The sequence below is a fragment of the Manis pentadactyla genome, chromosome 11 (genome assembly GCF_030020395.1).
Source record: "Manis pentadactyla isolate mManPen7 chromosome 11, mManPen7.hap1, whole genome shotgun sequence".
Taxonomy (NCBI): domain Eukaryota; kingdom Metazoa; phylum Chordata; class Mammalia; order Pholidota; family Manidae; genus Manis; species Manis pentadactyla.
In genome coordinates this window covers 91,192,246-91,208,336 of record NC_080029.1, presented here as the reverse complement: position 1 = coordinate 91,208,336, position 16,091 = coordinate 91,192,246, and the positions used below count along the sequence as shown (strand labels likewise).

The following is a 16,091-nucleotide window of genomic DNA, read 5'->3' as shown; positions in this document are numbered from 1 at the left end:
AGTGAGAATCACTTTGAGGGCAGCTGCAGGCACTAGAAGGAGAAATGATGATCAAAGAAACAAAACCTGGAAAATACCCCACACTTTTCACTATACACCCCCTGTTTTGAGGACCACAAGATATTCCATTAACTGAAATATACACTGAAGCCTTAATTGAAGAATACAGAAAGAGAGAAAAACTTGGCCAAGTTCATTCACAAAGGCAGGTGGGAGGCAGGGCTGCTGGCCACAGGGGCCTCTACTCTTGGTCCTCTGGTCTAGGTGGGGAGCCCAGAGAGTGTGTATTGAACACTAAAAACTCTTGGTTCCTAAGAGTCCCAAGGGAAGTGGGTAGTAGAATGGTGACATTAAAAAATGGCCAGGAATCAGGGATATTATCATGAAGTTTCCTATTGCTGCCCACAGAGGAAATTCCTGCTGATCTCTTAGTACAGCAATGATTAGATCCTCATAGCTGAGTTGACCCTACAACAGGACAGTTCTCTCAGAGCTATCCCTGACATAGTTTATGGAGCAATCAGTCTAGAGATGTAGTGGTAATAAAAACTACTCAAGGAGAAGAGTACACTTACTGGGCTAGCTTTATATACCCTCAAGAAGCTTCCAAGAGGACTTTGGGTATGAAGCCAACAGATTTCAGGGTCCTAGCACTTAAGCCAGGGGTTCATAACCCAGCAGTGGGCTTCTGGTGGAACTTAACATAACACAAGTACCAAACTCTACCCCCAGAGGTTTTGATTTCATATAGCCAGGATGGGGCCCAGGAATGTGCAGTCTTAAGATGATGCACAGGTATTCTGATATCTCACTGCACTGCTAACTTTTCCCTGACGTTGAGAGCCATCAAGCTAGAGTCAATGATCCATAGATACTTTGAAAATGAATATGCTCCCTGCACCCTGCCACCCACCTCCCCAGGCCCAACCAAATAAGCAGATTAAAGACTCTCAATACTAGTAATATCTGGGCTCAAACACTGAGCAAAAGCTGAAATTAGATTATTGCCAGTTTTTTCTCCTCCCTGAAACTCACCTACACAAACTCTTCTTAGAGCCACATATTTAAGGGCTCAAAGCACAACCATACAATCAGGAGAAAATTGGGGGGAAAATGTGAGGGGTGTGTGGAGGAGGGCGGCTGGGGGAATGAATGCTCAAACCTACATTCCTAAAAACTGAGAACTACAAAAAAAGCTGCAAGTCACTTTGCCCATTGTCTCCACAAAGATAATACACAATCCAGACTGGATTCATGGCTATTAAGGAGGATGAAGATTTGAAAACCTCCATCACTTACTTTTTCAAAAATCAACAACCCTCTAACACAAGCAATCCTTTTGTGTCTCTAACTTAAATCTTGTCTGCTTGGCTTCAGTCCATCTCTGTTCTTTGTTAAAACAGAAGAACAAACCAGCTCCCTCCACATAAAACTCTTTCAGAAACTTTAAGAAAAGATGGGGAGAGTTAGCTACCAAGAACATACACATTTGTTTCTTAAGGAAAACACAGCCTCAAATAAGATGAGAGGTAGAACTGACAACCACACAGGATTAGACTGAAGGGTGTTTACAACTGATAACTGAGTTATACTTCAAAATTCAGCAGATCTGGCACAAAATTTCAAACTGCTCTTCCAATTTTATTACACTGCAGAGATTTTCCTCTCTTAGAGAAAGTTTAATAAAAATTCCAGCTCCCATTTATTCTCTCTAATAACATACATCTCCATTTCTATGGGCTCTCACTTCAGCTTTTAAACATATTTTAACTATATCTCTCCTGAATTAAAAAAACCTTTCATGAGCACTACTTACTGCAAAAGTGTACTTCTCCTTCTCTCCTATGCCCTTCACACCTAAAGAGGAAATAAAATCTTTTCCAACATTTTATTATTCCTTATTTTGACTTCTCTTCTAAAGAGGTCACAGCTCCTCCTGGTCATTTCCTATTCTTCTGGAATTCCAAGTTTATCCCCCACTATATTTGACATCTTTACATTGTTCTCATTCATTTAGTCTTTACTGCATACCTTACACTGTACTAAACAGTGGGATGGAAAGGAAATGAAGAACATGACCCTTATCTTAGGTAATGAAGACATACATAAAAGAACACTTAGAGTCTGGTTCCAAGGTACCGAGTCTAGTCAGAGAAGAGAGAAGACCCTGTGGCTCCAGTAAATATAGTGTTGGACCTAAAAATAGATAATTTGGTAAAAAGGCTACTTCAGACAGAAGGAACAGAATGATTCAAAGCAGTGGGCCACCATCTGAGGTACGAGCTGCATAAAGGGCCTGTCACTTCCTTCTTTGCCCCCTTTCCCCTATCCCACAAAGGCATATATCTCTTGGTCATCATATTTTATTTCAAAGTTAGTTATCCATGAATCACAAGTTCTTTGCCTATTACCACGATTACCCACAGCCACCAAGTGTAGCTCACAAAGCCTTATACACCAGGTCCTATGTGGGTTGCCACAAGTGGGCTTTTAGAATTATCTTAGGTAGAGAGTCTCCAATAAGGAGTGTGAGGAATCAGGCATCTACAGGGTCCTAGGCACACAAAGACAGCTACTCCTTTTAGGTGCTAAAGATATGCACCAGCACTCTGGATCTGTCAGACTATTCAAAGGTCATTCAACTTTGGCAAAGTATTTCCTTCATTCACAGCTTTAGGACAAATAAAGCCATTTAAAGTAGTCTGAAGCACTGAATTCTTATTTGAAACAGGGATGTTTGATGGTAATGCCAGAAATGCCCTTTTTCACTGTTTCCTTGGAGAGCTTCTCTTCTCCTCCTGCCTCAGGACTCACAGTATAAGCATCCTTTCCTCTGTGAAATCTTTTCTAATTCCCCTAAACTGACTTAGGTTCCCTCCCCAGTGCTACCACTAACCCTTTATGCATACTTGTAGACAACACTTAACACATCATACTGTAATTATTTTGTTACATGTCTGACTAGCCACAAGCTTTTTGATGGCCAAGACAATGTTCTATTCATCACTGACTCCACGCATAAAAGGGCCATGATGAACATTTGTTGAATGCACTAATGATGAATAACATGGGAAGTTTTAAAGAATGGTGACCATACCTTCTGGATTCCAGACCAACGCTACAGTAAGTATTAACACTAAAGACTAAACTCCCATCACACATTTCTACTATCTATACCATTCTTGGTCAGAAAAAGAGGCCAAAGATATGAAAGGACTGTTCTAATAGTACTGGTCATTACTAAGTTTCCAGCCAAGAATACAAGAGCTTGCTGTACTAAGAATGATCTAACACAACAAAGGAGGGAAGAGAGTCCAATCTAAGACAGTTTCTAAGTTTCAGGCTCATTCTCCTGCCTCTGTGATTAGTAAGCATCCTTGGAAAGGTCACTATCTCCACCGCCATGGAAACTCATGGCCAACTTCAGTTCAATACAACCTCTGCTGAAATACACAGGAAAGCAGTTCACCTTCTGAACAATCCAAGTAAGGTTCTGCTAAGTGATGGGGATCTGAACTAAGTCCTCCCACAACCCTGCCATGCTGTACATTAGCACTCTAAATTATTCTTCATTGGCCTTACTCATCTCTGAAGAGATATAGGCAAGGCAATAAAATGCTGCTGTCTCAAATGCCTCTGCCTGTAGCAATCCTGTACACACAATGCTACTTACTGTATTTACAGGCTACTAACAAGATTCAAAAATCTAATCTAATTCCATGGGGAAGAAAGCCCTAGGTTTCCTTAGGGATTAAATAAATTTAGTCTACTTTGATATTTCCAAAATTGGGGAGCTCAAGAAAGTTGAAGAAAGCATAAAAGACCAATACCCAGACAACTAAGGGGATAGGAAGGGACTCGGCCTCTGAGGATGGGATGTAGCTCTTGGCATATAATGATTGAGATAAGCAATATTCAAGAGCAAACCAAGAGAACTATTTTGTTGACAGATAGCTTACTCCTTGTATGTCAGCATTCCCAAGAAGCCAGGAAGCTTCAGTATAAATTAGTTCTCTTGAAGGGACAAATAAATTTGTTCTGATCCCGGGTAATCATTTACCAAGCCAATTCCTCAGACTACATGTTTTAGCTTATTTCTCTCTGTTACTACTGCCTTACAAGACCCCAGCTGTGACACTAACATTTGTGGCTACATTAGTCACAGCTTAGCCCTACACACAGTATGTGTCCCACTACACTCTTCCAAGAGGGGAAACTGAGTCATAGCATATCAACTGGCTTGCCCAAGCAGACTTAGTTTGTAATGGAGCCACATTTGAACCCAGCTGCCTTTCTCCTATTCCCCTCTTCATGGATAAATCTCAGAATGCCCACCCCTGCTGCTCTTTTCCTTTAACCCAAAACTAAATCCCTGTTTTCTTGAAGGGCAGAAATGGGCACAATTGATCTTGAGCACCAACAGGGGCTTCTAGTGCTCCTTTTTCCCAAGGAAGAGGAAGATGAAAGAGGAACATGGAGCAGAAGAGGGGAGGGTTGGAAAGGAGTGGCTCCCAGTACTAGAACTCACCTTGGAGCTGAGGTCCTCTCGCCGGTTTCCTGCCTTACTTCTGCGTAATTTGATCGATGGGGATCGCAGCAGGTTCTTGATACGGCTGGTAATGGTTGATCCTTCCACGGCCATCATGATGAGGAGGCTCGGGGACAGTTTCTGGCCCAGTCTTGGGACTTGTCTCACCAGTGGCACTGCCTTCCCACTCCACAGGTCCTTCCAGTATGCCCTCTTACTGACCTGAGATGGCAGAGGCCACCTTATGCTTCTGCCTAGCCGTGTTTGCAGTTCCTATCTCTAGGTATTGCTCTCTCCCTTCTCATGTTCGCCTTCAAACCTATTTGTTTTTTTATGCCGTCTGAAGGACAAACCCATGAAAAAGGAGGAAAAAAAGCCTGAGCCGCTAAGAAATGCCAGGCCCACGCCTGCCCAGAGGCGTTTAACTAGAGGGATGGGATGGGCCCTAGTAGGGCTGGCGGCTGGTCTGGTCCCCGTTACTTCCCAACTGTTCCCATGGCAACTGCAGTATCTACGGAAGGACGCCGCCAAGGAGTCCTGCAGGGGGCCTGGGTACCTGCGCTGGCGACCGGCAGGACAAGGCGCGGCGGGGCTCGCTGTGGGCCGGCAACCCGTTCTGCCAAGGGAGCCTCCCTCCTCCACCCCGACCCTCCGGGACTCGCTTTCCGCTCTCCACAGGAGCCCTGCACCTTTCTCTTTCACCTCCCTCAGAAGCCCCCACTACTCGCCAGCGCCCTCACTCGGGCCCAGCCTCACCAGCCCTGGGGCTCGGGGACTGCCCCGCGCACGGCGCCCTCAGGCATCGCGCTAGGCGATTTCAGCTCCGCGGCGGTAGCGGTGGCAGCAGCTATGGTGGCACGAGCGGCTCAAAACGCGAACTACAGCCTGGGCCACGCTACGGGCTCGGTAGGCGGAGCCGAGGGAAGGGGGTGCGGCTTGTATTCTACCCAGGAGAGCGTTCCGAGAGTGGCCGAGTAAGCCTTATGGGGGCGGAGCCAATGAAAGGGCCTAGGAAGCCGGACGCGGGATTCGAGAACCGTGGATTCCGCACTATGTAGTCGCGGATATCGCTCCTCGGGGAAGGTCAACAGAACACGGCTCCAGAAATGGGAGAACCGAGCCTTTTATGGTATTATCAGGCCTGGTCCCCCGGAGGACTGCCCTTCCCAGAGCCCCAACTAGACGGCAACCACGCCCCCAGGGTGCTATGGTTGGCGTTTCATGGGCCGGAGGCACCAAAACTGAAACTCCTACCTCAGAATTACAACATTGAGGCAGAGCGGTGAGGCTCTGCTCCCACCAAGCGCTGGGGTTTAAAGCGGTTCGAACAGTTTCTGCTTGCCGCCTGCCTGGCACGTTGGCCTACGTGTAAATAATGACTCTCCTGAGTAATTATTTCGACCACTAATACAGTTTTGAACTGGGCGACCTAATTGGCCATGACAGAAGAGGAGGGAGATGTTAGCCTTGAAGAATTGCAGGAGTGTGGGGGAGGGTAGACAAGTAAATGTGCTCCGGGATATGTTTCATGGTTTCTTTAGCCTCTGGTGTCCCACTGTGCTTTGATCCAGTTAAACCGGGACTTCTTTGCTCCATTTTCCTTGTTCCTGTCAAAATTTACTCATGAAGCCTTTCCCATAGTACCTTTACTTTGTGGAGATCGCTATCAATCCGGTGGCGCTTGACTGAGTCGTATAGTTTTTTCTGGCTCGTGGTGGGGACAAACACACACACACCTTTACATATTTCATGTGTCTCAGCCAAAAGTCCACTTTCTAGGAAACTTTCTGCCTTTTTGCTATCTCAGTTCTCTTACGAAAAGGTTAGCCTAAGCCAAAAGACTTGGGCCCCAGAGAAATAGTACAGAGAAATAGTACACTGGAGTATGTCTCATCCAATCCAGACCCTGTGAACCACCAGGGGAGATGACATGATAGCAAAAAAGAACCCCTAAACCCATTGTTCTGGGTGTGCCTTGTACAGCTAAATGGCAAAAGAGCTATGTATTGTTGTGTATTGTAGCCACATACTAAAAATGACATCTGTAATTTTTGGTTACCTAGACAACTGTCAATAGCTATCAGAGGCATATTCCTTCCCTTCAACCATGCACTGCAGATGTAATGAAATACAAAATGAAACGGTCACATTTCCCAAATCTGGAGGAGGGAGACAAGTGTCATTAGCCTTACCAGTATGAAATAGGGGGTTGATGCCTTCAACTTGCCAGTCTGACTTTCCTCTCTATGGGGGTAGGAGCTAATAGAAACGGTGCCACCTGGTGTCCTTACTTGTGTACTACATTCCCCAGCAACTGCCATCTCAAGTTGTCCCTAAATCTCCAAATTATTTTTGTGTTCACCAATTGTTTTCTAACTTACCTAAACCAATAATGGCCAGGCAAGTGGGTTTATAGAATGTCAATGGTAATTTCCTGTCCACAGCTATCCTGGTTTATGCACTTAGAGAAAATGTTCCCCAAATTACTCTCATTTGAAGCTGAAGCTCCATAGGCAAATCCAAGCTCCTGCTTTCATTGTCTCAGATATCTAGGTGAAAAACAACTGAGAACAGTGTAATCAAATTTCTTAATTCTAGAATATCATTACTTCCAGTCTAAGGCAAAAACCACATATTTTTAATTCTTCACAATTTAGTCCAATCTCCATTGTTTAGGTACCATGCAGCCTTTGAAGTGCCAATATGGAAACAGGCTATAGGCTGTTATGCCTCATGAACTCCTCAGAAAATAAGTCCCAGGTCCAGTGTGAATGGAAGCATTATTCCCTCTTGTACAAGTTAAATCTGTGCCATCCCACCTTCCAGAGTGAAGTTGACTCTTGTATTTCACCCTCTATACACTACTTCACTTTATTCTGCTTGTGTGTGTCCCAAGTATGTATACATACATAGTTGTCAGATTCTAAAATTCTAGATCTCTAGAAGTACACAATTTTCTGTTATGCTCATTAGATCAGATTTTAAAATTCACCCTTAGTTTAACATGAAAAAGGTGCAAGTATAAGATCCTGGAAAACTAACTGGCTAGAGTAAACATTTGCTCATCAATTCAAATATTTATCGAGCACCTTTATATGCAAGGCACTGCAGAACAGCTGAGACCAAAGCTTGCAGTTGAAAACAGGACGGACCTCAAAACAATGCTCCCAGGACTGCTTTCCTATTTAACAAAATCTCCTCTAACAGCAGAGTTTATGATAGAAGAATTTGGTAGAGCTTAGATTTTGTCTCAAAATTTCCAACTAATCCTATGGTTTACCCTTCTTAACCCTCCACACACACCTACATTAACTACTGCTCAACACTTAGGAATCTTTGTAGAGGAGTTCAGTCATTATTTCATATAGTACAATTATGCCTCAGTTCAAAAGTTGTATATATCTAATTATCTCCCCAACTTATTTTCAAAAAATGCATTTTTGACTGACCTTTTCTTCTCCAAACAGCAGTGAGTCTGTATACCTTAGCTCTAATCTCTGCATCAAGCCATTCATATTCTTGTAAAGTCTGATTAGAGGTAGTACAATGACATGAAGTACTTATGCCCTTTCAAACACATTCTTCAAAATCAACAATTTTGTGCAAGAAATGTATTCTGATTCTTGGTTATCATTCTCTATAGAAGTCATTGAAAATGTGCTGCCTACTCTGTGCATTGTTTTTTGTTTTTACATTTCTGGGGGTGGTGAACAAGATTTATCACCATTTTTTAGACACACTTTCAAAGTGTGTTTACCTCTCAATTCACTTGAGCTCATTTCATTTCAGCATCTCAAGCAGTATAATTAGAAGAAAATCTATACTACTAAACCCTGCCCCCAAATGACATATGGATTGTCTGCCTTTCTTCTGTGTTCAAAAAATTTTCAAACTTTTAATAGGCTTCTAATGTCAGGTATTTCATACATACTTCTAGGACAAAATCCCTGCCTTTATATAAAATTACACAAAGCAATCTGTATAAAGTTTGTATAACTGGAGTTGATCTGTTAGTTCAGTGTCAGAAGGACTCCTTTAATTATTTTGTAAATCACACTAGTTAACATATCTTGCTTTAAGAACATCTATTGTCCTTAATCACTAAGACTGTTTATGTCCTGTTATTCCCAGGTTACCAGCTATATTACCTTGCACACATTGGTACTATGAGGCTAACCTTTCTATTCAAGAAGTAGGACTTCTTGAGACAAATACTTGCATCAAATTATACAAAATTTTGAAGACACCATGTAATACTATAAGTACAGTAAAACCCCCAAATGTCATGTCAGGAACTTTGAAAACAGTAAGGAATTCCTATGATAAAACTACTTCAATGACACCCCTCTCAAAAGTCTCAGGACATTAGGATTCTCTACTCCAATTCAGCACAAACTTCCCAAAACCAAGTTGGGCTTTAATTTATAACTGATTTATTTCAAGTTTATACATTCTGCCTTCCACTCACCAAACATCTTCTGTTAAGTTTCTAAAAAAATAGTCATTTTCCAAAAACAGAAAAGGAAAGATATATATTTAATATATAAAAGAAAAAGCTAAATCTGACATAATTATATTCTTAAAAACATTCCATTTATTTACAGATGTATAAAAAGGCGAATTATTGGTCTACTGAGATCATGCTTCTTATAGAGTTAGGGTGAGAGCTCACTATCCTCCCGATTCCTCAACTCCTCTCACTCAACTACATCTTTTATAATCACACATGTAATTTTCATACATTGGTTTCTCTGAGGGTAAAGTTAAAGGGTAGGAGTTTTGGGGGAGTTTAGATTTCTGCCAAGACTGCAAGACTGTTCTGAAGACACTCCTCCTTAAATCAGCCCTGACAACTTCTCAAGTCTTAAGACGTCTTGAAAACACCATTATCTTGGAGGTTTGTAATGACATCTGCAGCCTTTCTTGAACACCTGAAATTCTCTCTCATTTCCATCTTTGTACATCTCTCATAAACAGAGCCAAATATCTTCCCATCAAGAACTAATTATTACCTGTTCATCCATTTTCTTCTAAAAAGGGACAGTGTTCAGAAACAGAATGGTCCTTCTCTTCCTGAGGATTATTCATTCACTTGCCTGCTCCTTGGCTGACCCTCAAAAGCCATAACAAGAACCTTGGGAAGTCAGGAGGAAAAGTAAGGATGAGACAAGCAAGGAAATAATGGGAAATTTTTATACCTGGATTAAAGTACTAGTATTCTCCAACGACAATTATTAGCAGGGGGGACAGGTGCTGGACTCTCTGGCTAAGGCATTGAATGAAATCTGCTGGACAAAGAGGAGTGGCAGGGATAGTGAGAAGCTGAAGGGTGTTCATTATTGACTTCAAGCTTCTTCAGTAACCTTTAGAGGAAGGAGGGTTGAATGCTGATGAGCTGGTCTAGAAAGGCAAGTAGCACAAAACGAACAAAGAATTTGCTCCCACTGCATATTTGCAGAGGAAATTTTTCCACCCTTTTCAATCTGTTGCTTACCAGTTACTAGAAAGGGGCCCAACCATGGAAGTAATAATTCACTGGCTAAAACTATTCCAAAGTTGGTCTCACCACCTAGGTCTGAAGATATGCTGAGTGGGATTTGGGATAAAGAAGGCAAGATTATAGAAGAAACAGCATCACCTAGGCACAGCCCAGGCACTGGAAGCTCTTGTGTTAGTACTTCACAACACAAGCAAACCTGTCAGTGAAGACAGAACAGGGATTACATTCCAAAATAGAGTTATTTAAGAAAGGCAAAATGCAGCAGCTAAATCCCAGTCTATACATTTTCAGAATAGTGATTCTTGCCCCCAGGAATTTCCAAGAGACCCCTCAAGTGCACCATGATTATTTACAAACTAGATAGGAAACATCATTTCTATACTCAATACAAATCTCATCTTCTAGGTTGAAAACTTCAGCCTTTGAGAAATTATGAAAACAACTATACAAAAATATAAATATCTTTATCTTTACAGGCTGTCAGTCCTTCACACCCTGACAGCTAATGAGTGAAAAAGCTCTACAGATCATTGACTCCATGGTAGCAGATAATAAAAAATATATCTTGTGATTCAAATACTGCCTTATTTCCCTGGTAAGAGTGCCTACTGTGACTTTTCTTTTCTTGACATCCTCTGCAGGTAATAATGAATGAAACCTTCAAGCACCAGAAGGCTGGTTTGATTTGGTAAGTATCCAGCCCCACAATTTATTATTTTGGCCACTGTCTCTGGTCAGGAGAGGGAATGCTTCTCATTTTAGGTGTCTCTTGAGTGACATGACTTATGAATGGGTAAGGGTTCCCTCTGCCTACCTCCAAAATATATATTCAAGGAAGAAATCCCTAGTACTATGAAGCGGTCTTTTTAATACCCGAAAACATTAAGGGAGAACTAGTACTTTAACATTTCAAAATAATTACCTCAGTAATAAAGGTTAAAAAGCATTCCTACTTTACCAGAAGGCTTGGATTTATAATTCTGATTGAAAAGGTGAGGGAATGGAAGCTACTTGGGATATTAAAGAAGAGAAAATTTTGCTGAATGACTCATGTCCTTCACTTTGGTATTCCATGGAACTCATCCTCTCTCTCCCTACTCTTGAAACACCAACTAAAAACTCTCTCATCTGGATCCCTCTGCACAAGTGCATCACATTCCTTAGATTTCAGACTCGACCTCAACAACAGCTATCAACTACAGTGCAGTCCATAGCAACTCCAAAGTCTCAAGCAGCTTTTTCTCTGGGAGGGAAGAACTAGGAAACACTATGGACCTAGAGTCCTATTATGAACTCCTTGGGTAAGAGGGGCACCTCATGTTCAGTAATGAATCACATCTTCTTAGAGAGGATGAGGAGACCCAGCACCACAAGTGAGGTAACACATTTTAACATGATCAGAATTTCATAGTAATAATTTCTTGTACCGAGGTCAGCATCCTACCCTCTTTCTCTACCATTATCCACCACATCAGGGATCACATGTCCATGACAAATAATAACAGAGGCCTGCAGAGAAAGGAGGTTTCCCCTCACAGCCTGGCTTCTGCCTGAGGACAATTAAGTTCACTTCCCTGCAGAACTTGGTGAGGCCCCAGAGCTGCCTAATTTGGCCACAACAGGTGCCAATGTAGGCATCACCTTGCTCTCCCGGCATTCCTGGTCATTCCCTGTTAAGTTCATTTTGTGTCCAATTGACCCAACTTTGGCAGCTACAGGTGCCAAACAAGGCATCACCTTGAGACTCTGACCATCTGCCTCACTAGAAGAATTAGCTGCTTTTAAACCTAGAGGTGCCAACTTTGGCATAGGCCTCCACAAAGTATCTGTGTTGCTGTTCTCTAGGCCAGCCTTCATGTGTAGGATGGGGGGTGAAGACACACTTTCAGGCTCTGCAGGGATGCCAGAAGCACTCTTCCCTCCATCACTGGCTTTCCTATGGGAAAGGAGGGAATCTTTTATCTCAGAGTCAATAACAATCTTAAGGACATCTGGCTCAGAGGTTGGCTCTGCAAGTTGTTTTTCATTCTCAGAAAAGTCATCATCTTCCAAATGCAAGAGGAGAGGACTGACAGAGTCACTCTCCCCCTGTACATCAGGCAACTCTTTCACACCAGTTCCCAAGTGGCCAACCTGGAAAGTTGCTCTGTTCCCACCAGGAAGCTTATTGATAAAAGCCCGTCGAGAATCTCCTGGGAACTCTGTATCCATAGTGGTGGGCAGTTCAGCTAGGCTAACAGAGTCATCATTTAGCTGCTGATTAAGAAAGGCAATCTCATTGAGTAGAGACGTTAGTGTCTCATCAGTATCATCCTCATCTTCCATGTTAGTTAGTAATTCACCAGGATCAAGTGCTGCTTCCTCTATAGCTGATGCTACCTTTCTCAGTTCCATCTCTATGCTTGAGTCTTTGAGGTCTTTGAGATCTTTCATCTTTAATTTATGAAATGGAGACTCCTTTGGCTTCAGTCTCTCCCATCTTGATTCACAGTCTTTCCATTTATACTGACTCCCTCTCAGATCACCAGAAATCTTTTTGGGTAAGACCTCTTGTGCTTCCTGCATACTGGAAACATCAACTATTTGTGGAAAACCAGAATCTTTATTTGCCAGAAAAACCTGTGTTGGACCCAATGCCATTCTGCCATCTCTATGGTTGCCTCTGGAAGAGATTCTACCCGAATCTTCAAAGGAGCCTTCTTCACTCCTGACAGTGTTTTTCAGGTGGTCAGGCAGCTTGCCATCAGGAGCTTCAGGAGGATATTTGTTGCCACCCATATCTACCAAACCTCCCTCTGTAGCCAATGATGTCACATTAACAATTCTTGGCATCATAAATAAGTCGTCGTTTTCTGGAGGGGGAAAAACATCATTTAGATCTACAATAGTAAGTATCTCTCTCCACTCATACCCAAAGACCATCTCAGGGAGTTGTACTCAAAATTCACCAGTCTACTTTTATTAAAAAGATGAAAGGAATTATTAGTTCTTCAAATTATGGACCAAGCCTAACCAGAAAATAGGTAAAATTTACCCAGAAGACTCTTTGATATTCCATTCTAAATAAAATTCTATTTTATAGAAATGCTCCCCAAGTTAATTCTTTATCCTTAGGCAGACATGCATGTTGATTCTGTTCATCCAATTAACTGCAACTCTGAGAGAAAAATGAAGCCCTATAGGCAACAGTATTAGAGAAAGGATGATGCCTCCAGATTGGGTTAAGTAGTATTAATACTGGTTAAGAATACTCTTTTACCTTAACAGAAATGTAGGTGCCTAGAACCTAAATCATCAAAGTCAGACTTCCTTTTCAATTCTACTCCTTATTCCCAAAAGGGAATGGTGCTCAAACTGAATAAGGCCAGTAATATAGGAGTGTACTATCTGAGTCACAAAATTGATAAATTATATAAAAAACTAATAAATCGACAATTTTATCACAAAATTGTTAATATTTATCAACACCAAAAACTAAAACAATGATTCCCCATCTTCTCTTTTACTTTCACACTTTTTCAATTCTTTTACTACTTAGAAATAACTAGAGACCATGGTCTCTAATTCCAGATAAAAAAAGACCAATCAGTACCACAGATTGAGCAAAATGTTCTATAAAGAGGGTACAAACATTCTAAAAAGAGGGTACCGTTGATAAGAGGTCTCTTATCAAGGCAATGTGAATATAACAGCTCTTTTTTGATAGAACACATTCAAAGGCTTTCTCTGTCACTGTGAGATACCAGGAAATAACTTTTTTCAATACCATAAAGGACAATATTCATGACATACCTGATTTAGCCACAGCACTGCCGGCAACTTGAGGCTTCAGATCTGCTTCTAAGAGAGCAGGAGAAACAGTTACCACTGGTCCTGAGAATAAGGGACCTTTTAAAGTGAGCAATTGCCCTTGTGGAGTCATCACAATGTTGGCAGAGGTGTTCGGAGAGTTAGAGGGTGAGGTATTTTCTGTTAAGGAAGATAAGAAATTATTTAAGGATAAAAAATCTTCAACTAATGCAGTGTAGCCTAGGAGCCTAGCAGATATCTCTAAAGCCACACTCTGACTTAAAAGGCAGTTTAAATAAATTTCAAATTCAGGGAACCTCAACTTGGAATTTACTTTTTGAACCACTTTTCCCTGAATAACGATTACCTATCCACTCATTTACCTAAGGGAAAGTATTTCTTATTGTTGAGGAACAGAGCTATGGAACCACTTTTTCAACAGAATGTCACTGATAGTCAGGATGTCTGAATCAAGACAAAGGCATACACAATTCTATTCCTAGGCTTGCTTTCCTATATACCTCTGACAAATTACTTGTAGTTTCTAGACTTCAGTTTTTCCACCTGTGAAATAACTGGATAAAATGATCATTAAAGTACTTTCTTAGTAATAACATCATTTCATTCTTCAGTGTTAAAACAAACTCGTATCTTAGAAGCCATCACTACTTTCCTAGTTGAGAAAATAAGCCAGATTTCCTAGTTCATACGCGGGGCTACCCAAAGAATAAAACAGGATATATCATTCTCTAAGAATATAAACAACTAACATAAAATCAATAAATACAGGCTCACTTCCAAAGTCAAGACAGGAGAAAGCAAGAACTTAAAATCAATTTCCTGTGTTCCTTAGTAGCAATTCACTGGCAGGCTATCTGATGGGAAACAGAGACTGATTCAACAAAATTAAAATTTGTTTAAAGCTTCAATTTATTTGTCTCAGCTAGACCCAATCTTCCTCAACTCATAAGCAGAACTGCAGGGAAATCAAGAGTCCACGTATGAAGTCTAGCAGCTTAAAAAATTACTCAAACACTAGAAGAAAAATATATGACTGCAGACTGCTATCAGAAGTAGGTCTTACATGTTACCATTACTGGAAACTTCTTAGGTTTGAATATGTAAAGCTAGAAACCAAATACTATGTAGTTAGTATTTTATACAACCCTTTAATTCATTTAATTAAAACTAAAATTATGGCCAAGATTAGATTTTTGGTCCACAAACCAAAACTAAACTGGTGTTCATCTACATTAAGGAAAGCAAAGAACGTCCCCTCCTACCTGTGGCCTGGTCTCTTTTTCTGGAAAGAATCAAAGGTTTCCCCTTCCTGTTATTTATAAACATCTGTCCAAGATCAACAGATGATGCAGATCCTTCCTGCTGTTTGGTAGTTCTGGGAGACATATCAAACTCATCTGATCCCATCTTCTTTTTTCTTTTTTGTGCCTCTAGAGCTTGTTGTTTCGCATAAATATATTCTAGCTTCTTCAGGACCACTTCTTCTGTCTTACCTGTAAATTGATAGGGAATAAATTATCACTCTCTACATGACCCCCTCATAATAATAATAAAGAGAAACAACTGAAGTCCAGTTGATTTAACTATATTCCCCAAAACTATGCAAGGCAAGAGTGATTATAATCCAGAAAAACTTCTCATCCAGTCAAAAGGTAACTCCACTGTTAACTCTGGGAACCAAGCCTTATACTTAGTAGTATCTGAAAAATCTACTGAGAATTTCTTCTCATTCAAACTATTACACTTTACAAGAGATCATTCACGTATCTCACCTGAAAGAGATGATACTTTCCGTATCAAAATATTCCGTTTTCGAGTCAGGAGATTTTTCTGTCCTATCAACTTGTCTGCCTGATCTGTTAATCCCTGAATTTCACTGAATGCCTAGAACAGAAAGAGTAAAATTATGTCAATTAACTTGCTCTTTCCTAAAAACAGGTGAGGCCTATACAGTTTCTTCAATGAAAAAAATTTAACACAATAGTCTATAGAACTTTATAATGCCATTTATAAGAATTCTTGATGCTTTTGGAAATTATTTGGAAACATTTTTTTTGTTAAATTGCAGGAGGCTTTCCAGCTTATACTTCTAAGGAACATGATTATTTCCAAAGAGCATCACTAAATGGTTAATAGGTGTTTCCACTATTGCAAAGAGACAAAACATTTTACTCTGCTTAGATTTTTAATAGTCAACTTTAAAATCACCTCCTAGTCTAAGTAAAATCTGGCTGAAATAACTTTGTTCTAGAG

At 40.9% G+C, this 16,091-nt stretch overlaps 2 protein-coding genes across 18 annotated transcripts in view; both read right to left on the bottom strand.

Moving 5' to 3' along the window:
* Positions 1 to 8,911, bottom strand: part of MAPKBP1 (mitogen-activated protein kinase binding protein 1) — a 51,182-nt gene extending 42,271 nt beyond the window's left edge. Inside the window, exons 1-2 of one of the 5 annotated variants that reach the window (XM_036923783.2) lie at positions 5,285 to 8,911; positions 4,529 to 4,750 (exon numbers count right to left, since the gene is read on the bottom strand). In XM_036923783.2, coding sequence (XP_036779678.2) covers positions 4,529 to 4,645 — 117 coding nt within the window. In that variant the 5' untranslated portion in view covers positions 4,646 to 4,750; positions 5,285 to 8,911. Of the gene's footprint in view, positions 1 to 4,528; positions 5,243 to 5,284 lie in introns of those variants that run through there. The other 4 variants (XM_057488718.1, XM_036923782.2, XM_057488716.1 and 1 more) reach the window with 4 other exon arrangements.
* A 134-nt stretch (positions 8,912 to 9,045) lies between these two features.
* Positions 9,046 to 16,091, bottom strand: part of MGA (MAX dimerization protein MGA) — a 209,433-nt gene continuing 202,387 nt past the window's right edge. For 12 of the 13 annotated variants that reach the window (XM_036923773.2, XM_036923774.2, XM_036923771.2 and 9 more), the window contains 4 exons: positions 15,611 to 15,722; positions 15,101 to 15,331; positions 13,821 to 13,997; positions 9,046 to 12,880 (listed from right to left, as the gene is read on the bottom strand). In XM_036923773.2, coding sequence (XP_036779668.2) covers positions 11,595 to 12,880; positions 13,821 to 13,997; positions 15,101 to 15,331; positions 15,611 to 15,722 — 1,806 coding nt within the window. In that variant the 3' untranslated portion in view covers positions 9,046 to 11,594. The remainder of the gene's footprint in view (positions 12,881 to 13,820; positions 13,998 to 15,100; positions 15,332 to 15,610; positions 15,723 to 16,091) is intronic. The other variant, XM_036923777.2, reaches the window with a different exon arrangement.